The following is a 12,035-nucleotide window of genomic DNA, read 5'->3' as shown; positions in this document are numbered from 1 at the left end:
AGATTCACAAATGTCTTTACAAAGCAGTTAAAGCTGAAAGAGACAACTTGAACACTTTAGTGTTTTTTTTTTTTATCAAGTTGTTCCCTTGCATGTAAAAAAAGAAAATAGATAAAAAGGGACTGAGAAGATTTAAATTTGAAAGCAGATTGAAAAAGGTTCTCATCTGCATGCTTCTCTCCTCTGCAAGAACTTCACAAAAACATACCAGAGGATTTATGGAAACTCATCACCACAGCTCATGGAGGACCACGAAGGCCGTTTATCTGGGAATGTGGGCGGTAAGCAGCGTGGGCCTTCTGTCTGCAGACCCAGATGGGGAAAAAGTAGAAGAGCTGCTATCAGACCCATTAAAATACATATATAGTATAGGATAGTAGAACATGCTCCATTGAGGAAACAATATAAAACAACTACACTGCAGAGCAGCTACAGTTGGCAAAGTTGATATCCACTTCGTCTTCCTGCAGGCATCTTCTGATTGGTTCTATTCCAGCAAAAATTTACAGATCCAGAAAGTTCTTCTTAACTTTGGTTTACCAACACTGAGGTAACTTCAGAGTTTCTCCATTAACCTTCTGTATGAAATGAACACTGATTTATTCATCTGCATTTGAAGAAATAATCTGGTAATTCTTGGGCTCATCAGGAGCCCTCATCCAGATGGTCCAGGCTCAATCCCTCAGATAGATAAGAACTTAAAGATATTTTGTCATCTCATTGCTCTAATATCCAGCACGTTCAAGGAGCTGAAAGCTGTCTGCCTTGGCTGGTGCTGTTGGGTGTTAACTGAATGTGTGTCCAGCTGTCTGAATGGCCAGTATTGTAAGTCGGAAGTCTGTGGTTAAAGACCTGGCTCATGAACTACTTTACAGGTTCTGCTGGACTGTTCCTCTTCCGCTCAAGCTTCCGTCTTGGATCAGCAGCTCTTTGGCCTTGCCCATAAGAGCCGGCTGTGGTGATGCTTTATGCAATGTTGTACCTCCATCATCTCTTAAGGAACCAAATGAACTCCAGAATGTGTCCCATGTGCATCCAGGCTAAGGCTATGTGCTGGATTTATGTTTGACTTCAGTGACAACAGAAAAGCCTGGTTTGTGCAACCGTGATAGATTTGAAAAGACGTGTAAAAGTTATCTTTAAATTCAGGCTGAGATGCATTTGGTGGCTGTTTTCCGATTGATCTTATAAAAAAAAAAAAAAAAAAGTCAGTGTTGAAGTAGTACGGTAATCTGAATCCCAGCAACTAAATGAACTGGAAAATGGATGAAAGCAGAAGATTCAGGGTTAAAGGAGGCCATGGGGGCTGCTGCTGTGGTCCTGATTGATTTAGAGTGGCATGTGGTTCAATTTCCAGCTCACAGGCTTCTGTTTGCTCAGCCTCCTGTGACATACCCATACAGAAAAGTCAGCAACCAACAGTAGAAAAACAGTAGTAAAACCTGTCACATCAGTTGGTAGCGAGCCAGTTGCTCTCGCGGTTTGACATGTTCGCTCACTTGAGACTGATTCAAGTCACAATTCATAGCAGAGATGGCGACAAGCAGCAAAAATAAGACTTCAGACTCGACTTAGACATGTGCTCTGAATACCTGACTTGGAAAGAGATGACTTATGAACTTCCGTTTGTAGCAGTGGAAAAACACTAACAGTCCAGTTCAGTTGCTTTCGATTTCTGCTGGAATTAAAGTCGAGCTTTTATTCTTTTTTCTTTATTAAAGCCAACCATAGTTGTTGCATTTTGATTTATTAAGGATGGAGTCAAACTAGAGAAGATACAGCAATTGAAACTAGGAACATCTCCCGATTTAGCCGTTTGTTGACCCACCTACAGCACAGGTCAGTAATGAAAAGTCTTGTTTTGGTCAATTTTGGGTTGGATGACCCAGTGTGGGCCAAGTTTTAGCTGAAGTTGTATGTTTGTCTTTTAAAACACTTTGGTATGGAGTTCATGGTCCAATGGGAAAAATATGCTTCCATCATAAAGGAGAGACCCGCTCTGATCCAGATGTCATGATAGATTTTGCATACAGGAGTGTTTACATTTAGTTTTGAGTGTCAAACAGACGTAAAGAGGAGAGCTCTGCATGGTCCGTATCAAATTGCTGTTTCAGACGCTTTCAGTTCTTTCTTCTCCTTCTAAAACTACCCTGGGCTGAAAGTCCAGAGATCTACCCAGTCTCTGGTCTCCTCCAGGACCATTCCAAAGGCCATCACATGCAAAGTTTTTAGATCAAATACCCACTAAATACCAGCCAATACAGGACAGACTGCTTTGCTCAGCAGGTCAGTTGCTGGTTGTATTCAACCCATCAATTTTGAGCTGGCCCACTGAAGGTTTCTAGTTTCCAACATTTTATGAAAGAGACAAACGAATGGAAGATCTTGTCAAATTAAAACATACCAAATGATAACCTCTTCACTGCCATGCCTGATAGTAGATAAAAAGGAGTTTATGTCCTTGGTTGTTTGTCTAAAACATGGAGTGGTGGCTTCATTTGGCTAAACCAGTCCTGTTGCCATATTGGAGCTTTCTCCTTCAAACCTTCCAAACAACCAGACTGGTTTGCAGTCATGACCTTTAACCTTTTAACAGAAACCTAGAGAGTCAAAGGAGAAGCTCTTTGATATCTCCTTATTTCTCTTAGCCTCCTTCTCTGACCAATGCTGAGACCTACTCTGCAGGGAAGATTGACAGCTCAGATGTTCTCCTCTTTGTCGAATTATGTTTTTTTTGGAGATGTCTTTCTGCCCCTGCATTGTGTCAATACAGCTCTGAATGTTTCAAACGGCAGCTTATATGATCAGAAGAACTTGGCTGGTGGCTCATCTTACATCCCATTGTGAAAGGGGATTCATCTTTCACTGTCACGTGAACAATAACAGATCCTTCTTGCTTTTGGATGCAAGAAAGACTGCTTAAACTTCAAAAAGCAGCTTCAACCAAACAAAGTGAAAATTTAAACTTTATCAGCTGCAGGTGTTAGTATGGTGAATGCAGGTTTAAAAAAAAAAAGGGTACAATAAGCTGAATCACACTTTAAGAGATATTAATAATTAAACATTTAATCTTCTTTATTTATTCTTCTCACAAACATACATTAATAATTGTAAACATTTTCGGTAACGTTTGACATTAAAGCATCAGTTTCCCACCACATAACATTATCACAGCACCTCTACATTACATAGAACATCTGGATCCATTTTAATCTTCATGATTTTCAATCTTTTTACATCTTCTGCCGATATAAACAACACTAAACATGAAGCAGTCTGGGTGTAGGAAACGTCCTGGGGTTTCGTGTTAAAATCCTGGAACCACCAGATTCTCCCAGTTCCACCAGTTTACTGGTGTTGCTGAATATTAAAAATGGGTTTTAGTCCAATCTGCCCTTCTGACCCCGAACGGGATCAGGTTTTGGCTCTTTGGACTGGAAAATTACATTTAGACTTAAAATTTGATTTTTGCTTAATAAACAAGAATAAAAAAACCAAACTCAAATCGTTCAGGTGTATAATCCAATGTGTGAGAATTTAAAACTAAACTTTGTCACAGCTTAAAAATCAACACTTGTAGAAAAAAAAAACATTCAGGATAAAAAATAAAAAGCTTTCAGGACAAAAAACGCACTAACCGCTGCAATCGGCAATCCCTCGGTCTGCTCTCTGAGCAAACAGGAGCGCAGTCGGTGCAGCAGCTCCTCCCAACCTGCTGGCTGCCATGAGCCATTGTTTTTGTTTCACCACACATCACATCCGTCTGTAGCCCCCGCCCACCCCCAGCCAGAGAGAAGTGAGGGACTGTTTTTCCTTTAAATCGATGGGACTGATTCCATCTTCAGTTTTAAAACTCAAACATATAGAAAACAGTCTGCTTAGAATAAATCAGAGACAGTTCAGCGTTTCACAGGAAACTGATACAACATCGGACAGTGCCAAGGCTTCCTTTAGTTGGAGCTTAATTTCAAACAGATAAAAACAGCAGTATTTCAACATTACTCCCATATTTTATCTACATTTCCTAAAGGATTCTGAAACCTTCACACAGAGCCGCTGCTGCCAACAACTTCACTCATTTCTGTTCTTATCCATTTTCATTTTACTACATTCATCTTTTGTCTTCTGAGCTCCAATAGTTCAACTCTTACAAACAACCTGAGGAGGAATAACTTAGTTCAGCAACTGAATTTATGTTAAATAAGTTAGAAACAAGCATAGCCCTGTTGAGATAAGGCCTGAGCATTTTTTTTCCTTTTTAGAGGCATCTCAATCTTCAGTTGTTTATGATGAAAACTGAAACTTTTCATCAGTGCAGAGGGTTTAAACATGCATAGTAGTTAAAACAGATCATGTTTACAGAGAGGAACCATTAAAAATTAGCGAGGAAGACAAGGACAGCCCGAGCTTTAATCCACTGCTGGTTTTAGTCTGAAGTATGGTTTAGTGCATCAGACTTTGTCAGGGGGAAACTTACAGCTTCAGGCTCAGACACTGAGCAGATGAAAGTCCTCCGGGTAGGAACAGGGTGGAGAACCTGCAGAAAGCTGCATCACTAGAAGTCATTTCGCCGTTAAACAGCCTAGACTGCCAGGAAGGGTGTAGATGATGAGCAGCAGCTTAAAACACACAAAACAAAGGTTTCCATCATTAAAAAAAACCGACTGTCTGGTGATAGAGTAGAATAAAACATAAAAAATATGATGCAAACTGAAAAGGACAGAAAAGCCTTTGTCCCAAAGAGGAAAAAACATCTCTCTATCTCTGAAGCTCTAAGCTCTCTATCTTTGAATCTCTAAGCTATCTCTGAAAGCTGCTTTAGCAGCTTTCAGAGATAGCTTAGAGATTCAAACAAGACTGAAGGGTAAACATCTCCAAGATAACAATATAGTACAGTCATTTATTAGGAGGCATATTCAGGCATAAATGAAAAATTTTCTTTTGAAAAGAAAGAAAATGTGGAGGCTTTTTACAGAAAGTAAAAAGTGTAAGAATCAAGAATATAAAAAAGAAAAAGAAACCTCTAGAGATCTGCAGAAGACCCTTGTCTGAAATAAGTGGCATTTTGATTACAGCCTGTTGATTTATGGCTATCTGTGGGTGTTGCTTATTAATGCTGGCTTCACTAAATCAAATCCTATTTTAATGTCTTTCAACCTGTTTTGGTCGAGCGGCAAAAGGAGCCATGGAATATTTCCAGCGTAAAAAGCTCAGCTACACAGTGAAAGGCAGAACTCAGACATTTTATATAACACATGGAAAATTGCTATAGAGGATGTGTTTTTGGAAAATGCTTACCAATACTGTTGTAAGATACAGCATTTATTACAGAAAAAAAAAAAAAAAAAGACCTCGCTTGTCAGTCAGATACCAAGATGCCTCATTATGACCTCATCTTTAATGACCCAACCACTAGTTACTAGTTTACAGTTACACATAACTGTTACTTTTGCTGAGTTCAAAATCAGCAACTGTGTCCTCCAAAAGGCCAGATTCGTTGCTTGATTACATCATAGTGCCTGTTCAGATTGTAAGACTCCTCATTATGTGCCCGACCAATGCATCCTTCTTTTTGCCCGTTTGAAAGACAAGTCCGGTGTATCCTACGTAGCCTTGAGTATCCCGTGATTTACTGCGAGTCCAAACAAGCCGGCTGCTCCGTGCTCAGGTGAAAAAGGTAAAGGGCAATTTAATATAACCCAAGTATGTGAATAGTTCTGTCTGAAATATTTTTTTTTAATAGTTATTGAGTCAGATATGTGGCGGTTAATGTTTGGTTTATTGAATGGTTTTATCTGTCCCCGTGTAAATGGGTCTGGCTGACATTTAAGCACAGATTCCAATATCTCTGCAGTGAGGGGACTATAAAAATATTTGTGATGATGGTACTGCTGCTGAAGCTCCTCAAAAATGTAATTTGCACCCAGAACAGTAGTGAGAACTTTGGTATCCATGCTTTGCCTGCTTTATGTGTTCATGGCTGCCAGAATACGGAGCATACATGCTGTGAAAGCCGGAGAAGGCTGGACCTGTTTGAATCCATAGCCAAACTCTTTCGGCCTCCTTATTCTCTCGGACCTTGAAGGACCCAGTCCAGGTAGACTGGGTCCTTGGAGGATGCAGCCTTTAAAATCAAACACACCCATCAACTCAAGTTACCTTTTTCACTTAAGTTTGACCTCAGGAAGTTGATCTTCTGCCTGCAGAGACTCAACGTAAGCCAGGGCACTCTGTAGGGAGGTGAGACAGTAGCCTTCCTCTCCTATAAGATAGCTGAAAAGACAAATGGAGGTTAGTTTATAACAGCAACACTGGTGAATATTAAAAAAAAATTATAAGGAGCAACATTTCCTTCCACAAGTTAATATAATTGTCCCACAGTGCAAAAAATCTAAGCTCCAAATTTAAGATATGCACTGAAAAAGTCTCTGGGATTTTATGTTTTTTTTTTTGTACATGTCACGGTGTTAGGAGGCTGATGAAATGAGAATAGAGCAGTGAAAACAAAAAAAGGATGGGTCAGGCTTAAACCAGTGAACCGGGCTGTGAACAAACATCTCTGGCCACCCTAATGAGTGTATGACATGAGCTGTGTGGATCAACACACAGCCCAGGGTCTAGACCAGGAAGCAGATTTCTAGTTTAAGATGCCTCAGATTACCCACCCATTACCCCATACAGAAAGAGACTTGCCCATAGCCAAAGAAAAAGAGATTAAAGCCGATTTTGTGGCTGCCATGAGCCATATTACTGAGAGTCGGCACAGCAAAGTCGGGTTACCATTGGGAACGATACCCTCATGTTAGAGTGGGCGTATGAGTGAATTTCCAGAAAGCTTGCAGATTAAGGAAAACACCTACACTTCAGTTTTAGATGCAGACAATGGCGGGTGGGTCTTTAATTTGCATCTGACTTAGAACGCAACCAGGAGGATCCATGTGCTTTAAAACAGCAGTGTGAGTTACCAATGAACAAAGACTCAGTTGTTGAAATGTTTTCAATAAAAATGGTGAAAGCCTGATTGCCTCAGATTTAAGCCTGTTTGGTAGTCGTTATGACCTGGATGACTCAGAACTTGCACAGGCAAGTGTACCCATGCATCAAAATACAAGAAAAAAAAAAAAAAAACCTTTGTAAAGCTGAAGCAGTTTATTTTTCTTAATAAATGAGCATAATCGTAGGTTTTTATTTAAAACAGATAAAAAACTCCCATAGCTCTGTTGAGCTATGCATCCTCCCAGCAGTAATGACTTTGTGGATTTCTTAAGAACATTAATTTTCTATATATATATATATATATATATATATATATATATATATATAGTCTAAAAAATATATTTTTTATTCTTGTTTAGAAAGTGAGGCCGTATTGAAGGTAACTATACTATATGAACTGTGTTGGGACCTTTTTGATCCAGTTAATTTTCCGAGACAAAGCTATTGGCTTTAAATAAGCTTTTAACTTTTATGTTGGAGCCAATGCCAGCAAAATGATTTATGGAAGCATTTCCTCCAATTTCCACCTCCATTTTAAATCAAATTAATCCATCCCTATACAGAGATCCCTACCTCAGGCTTATGGTAGCTATGAATAAGCCTGTACTTAAAAAATTCCTAGTCAAGTAATACGTGTATAAACCACATAAATAACATTCATCTTCAATGAAGTTATACAAGAAAATTGTTTATCATGATCAAGCTTATTGGCCTGAAATATTTGCACCGGACGTGATCAGCTGACATACACAAAGTACACAATTGCCATCTGCAGGCAGCACCTACAGATTTAAACTTGGCAGCTTTCGCGGCATTGAACATTTAGATAGTGTTCAAAGAGCAACTCCAGTGTCATCCATCTTAGCATACAGTCATGGCCAAAAGTATTGAGAATGACACAAATATTATATTTTCACATGATCAGCTGGCCTCTGGTTTTCGTGTGTATGTCAGATGTCATCACATACAGAAATACAATTGCAATCATATTATGAGTAACAAAAGCTTTTAATGATAGAATGAGTTAATGCAGCAAGTCAATATTTGCAGTGTTGATCCCTCTTCTTCAGGACCTCTGCAATTCTCCCTGGCATGCTCTCAATCAACTTCTGGACCAAATCCTGACTGATAGCAGTCCATTCTTGCACAATCAATGCTTGCATTTTGTCAGAATTCCTAGATTTTAATTTTTCCACCAGTCTCTTAATGATATCCCACATATTTTCAATGGGATTAAGATCAGGGGAGTTTCCAGGCCATGGATCCAAAATCTCTATGTTTTGTTCCCTGAGCCAGTTAGATATCACCTTTGCTTTATGGCAAGGTGCTCCATCATGCTGGAAAAGGCATTGTTCATCACCAAACTGCTCTTGGACGGTTGGGAGAAGTTACTCTCGGAGGACATTCTGGTACCGTTCTTTATTCAAGGCTGTGTTTTAAAGGTAATACTGTGAGAGAGCCATTTCCCTTGGCTGAGAAGCAACCCCACACATGAATGGTTTCAGGATACTTTACAGTTGGCATGAGACAAGACTGGTGGTAACGCTCACCTTGTCTTCTCCGAACAAGCTGTTTTCCAGATGTCCCAAACAATTGGAAAGGGGATTCATCAGAGAAAATGACTTTACCCCAGTCCTCAGCAGTCCACTCCCTGTACCTTTTGCAGAATATCAGTCTGTCCCTGATGTTTATCCTGGAGAGAAGTGGCTTCTTTGCTGCCCTGCTTGAGACCAGGCCTTGCTCCAAGAATCTCAGCCTCAGTGCGTGCAGATGCACTCACACCTGCCTGCTGTCATTCCTAAGCAAGCTCTTTACTGCTGGTAGCCCGATCCCGCAGCTGAAACACTTTTAAGAGATGGTCCTGGCGCTTGCTGGTCTTTCTTGGGTGCCCTGGAGCCCTTTTGGCAACAATGGAACCGCTCTCCTTGAAGTTGTTGATGATACGATAGATTGTTGACTGAGGTGCAATCTTTCTAGCTGCGATTCCCTTTCCTGTTAGGCCATTTTTGTGCAGTGCAATGATGACTGCACGTGTTTCTTTAGAGATAACCATGGTTCACAGAAGAGAAACAATGATGCCAAGCACCAGCCTCTTTTTAAAGTGTCCAGTGGTGTCATTCTTACTTAATCATGACAGATTGATCTCCAGCCCTGTCCTCATCACCACCCACACCTGTGGAGCAATCCCTGAAACGATGATAGCTGGTCCTTTTAAGGCAGGGCTGCAATGACGTTGAAATGTGTTTTGGGGGATAAAGCTAATTTTCTACGCAAATATTGACTTTGCAATTAATGGCCGTTACGCTGATCACTCTTTATAACATTCTGGAGTATATGCAAATTGCCATTATAAAAACTGAAGCAGTAGACTTTGTAAATATTAACATTTGAATCATTCTCAAAACCTTTGGCCATGACTGTAAAGTATTTTTTGGGGGCTTTTTACATTTTTTCTTTGACTTTTGATTTCTTTAACACAGATCTGAAAGAAAGCCGTCCTGCATGGCATAATTAATATTTTGTGCACTCATACCCAGTGCTGCACCTCTAGTCACATGGTCTTGTTATGATCTATATACATATCTATCTCTACATCTCGCTATACGTAGATATACACACACATACATCTATATATCCATCTATCTATAAATATTTGATGAAATGTTTTAGTTTTCTAACAAAGAGCTAAACTCTGCAGACTTTATCTCCGTATTAAACATAGAAATAAAGGATTATAAACAATGTTGGGACTAACCACCAAGTAAAGCATTATAGTCACTACATTTTACATTAAAAAGTACTGTAAAGAAATACTGTAAAACAAACCGACATGTTAAGTCATTACAACGCTTTAAACACATTTGTTATTCGTTACTTTATGTGTATAGATATGGACTACAGGTCCTGGATGTCTCCCTGGTGAGGTGTTCCAGGCACGTCCCACCGGGAGGATGCCCAGGGGGAGACCCAGGACAAGCTGGAGGGACTATGTTTCTCGGCTGGCCTGGGAGCGCCTTGGGATTCCACTGGAGGAGCTGGCCCAAGTGGCTGGGGAGAGGGATGTCTGGGCCTCCCTACTGAAGCTGCTACCCCTGCGACCTGACCCCGGATAAGCGGAAGAAGATGGCTGCATGGATGGATGGCTAGCAAGTCAAACCACACATTAAAATATTGCGGATTAGTTTTCATTGTTTTCAGATATATATTACCTTTACTTGTTATTTAAAAATTAGAAAGTAACTAACTCAGTTACTTTCTGCAGAAGTAGCTAGTTTTTTTAAGTAACGTTCCCAACACTGAATATAAGCCAACAGGATGCCAAGCTTTTGTATGCCACCAGAGTAAGCCATTTGCATAGAAACTTGTAATGTCATAGTATTTGGCAAGGGTCCATTTAAGAAACCATCGGCAGATCCAAAAATAGACATATCTAATGTTCTTTTCTTATCTAGAATCTTGAGAAAAGTAGTTGCTAATCAAGTAGGTGACCACTTTTGTTAATCTGATTATTATTCAGTCGCTACACCTGGAACTAACCCTAACCACCAAGTTTTTTGGTTATTTTTGCTCAGGACTCTAGTCTCATTTCTGAATTACAGCTAAACTTAGAGAGATCATGTCCAGGACTGACAGCGTGCATTTGCAACTTTAAGGCTGTGATATTGTAATTCTGTTGTTTTTCTCCAGCTTTTATTGTCATTACACTGTCATAAGTACAGAGAAACAAAATTCTCTCTCTGCATTTAACCAATCCCCTTGGGGAGCAGTGGGCTGCAATGGGAGCAGTGTGGGGTTAAGGGTCTTTTTGCTCAGGGAACTAGAGTGGCATTCTGTAGGAGTGGGCATTGAACTCAGAGCCCCATTTCCCTACCACTAGGCTGTCACTCCTCCGATTCCCCCCCATTTTTTACTAACCAGCAAGTCCACTAAATGCAGTTAAGTCTTTAGCTAATCTAAAATTCTGCAGCCCGAGCTCTGATCAAAATTAGAAATATATTTCTCCAATAAAGGTATAGTGGAGGATGTTCCATTTCCAGGTGGATCATCTAAGTGGTCCTCCTTATTGTCAGTCATTCTGCTTATGTGTTTACATAAGTCCATCCTATGTGCTCGTCCTCAGTTAGCTATCTTTTTCTGTGCATGCACACTTTTATGTGGTGAGCTACGGTTTCAGTCATTTAAGCTCTGCTTTCTCACCGCGGTTCTTTGAAAATGGCAGAGGGTCGCAACGGAAAAAGTGTCTATGAAGTGTATGAGAAGAAGAGAAAGTCCTCATAAGAGAGAAACAAGACCAGAGTGTTTTTGGGAGATTCTTTTATGAGATGGCATAGACTGAAAGCACAGGTCGGGCTTCCCACTGATGCCTCGTTTGCAAAGTTTCTACTCAACAGGTAAAGTTTGGCATGCTATTTGGAGAAATCCATGTCCCAACACTGCTAGTAAAGGTTATCTACCTCTATAATGTAACTTTCCAGGGAAGATAAGTTTATTTTGTAATTTGCATCGTTTGTAGTTATTCTACGGCCACAGATCCTTATTTACCCTGCAAACATGTCCAAATACCCACTGCAGCACAAACACACACAAATATAAGCATGTCATGATTTTTTTTGTTAATGTACCAGTAGTCTTATTTCCGGGGAAACTTTTTATATACAAATATGAGTGAGATGAGATCCATCCGAACGACCGCCTTATTATTGCGTACCCCCATATCCTCGAGGGGAAATAGGATATTGCATGCTTTCATACTCGTTTAATAGGCGTTCCCTCCCAGGGGCAGGTACAGGGTTGTGCATGTGCATTTTTATTTATTTTTTTTAAGTGGAGGGCGGGTCTTTTAAAAAAAAGAAATTGTGAAAATACTATACCTTTAATTGAGTTTCTGTTAAACCAATAATAGAATTTAAAACTCTCCTCATGTACAAAACTTTATATAACTAAACTCCATCTAAAATCAAAGATCTGATTGTTCCTTATATTCATAACAGAGCAGTTCGGTGTTTACTAGTGGTTCCTAGAGTTTGAGTAAAATGGGA

General features: G+C 39.9%; 1 protein-coding gene across 1 annotated transcript in view; it reads right to left on the bottom strand.

The window, feature by feature from the left end:
* Positions 1-3,050: 3,050 nt before the first annotated feature.
* Positions 3,051-12,035, bottom strand: part of vps9d1 (VPS9 domain containing 1) — a 37,826-nt gene continuing 28,841 nt past the window's right edge. Inside the window, exons 16-17 of the mRNA XM_038293959.1 lie at positions 6,160-6,273; positions 3,051-4,619 (exon numbers count right to left, since the gene is read on the bottom strand). Of these exons, the coding sequence (XP_038149887.1) occupies positions 6,165-6,273 (109 nt within the window). The 3' untranslated portion in view covers positions 3,051-4,619; positions 6,160-6,164. The remainder of the gene's footprint in view (positions 4,620-6,159; positions 6,274-12,035) is intronic.

Source organism: Cyprinodon tularosa, unplaced genomic scaffold (assembly GCF_016077235.1).
Source record: "Cyprinodon tularosa strain WSP-4 unplaced genomic scaffold, ASM1607723v1 ctg332, whole genome shotgun sequence".
Lineage (NCBI taxonomy): Eukaryota > Metazoa > Chordata > Actinopteri > Cyprinodontiformes > Cyprinodontidae > Cyprinodon > Cyprinodon tularosa.
Note: the sequence above shows the minus strand (reverse complement) of the source record. Positions and strands in the feature narration are given on the sequence as shown.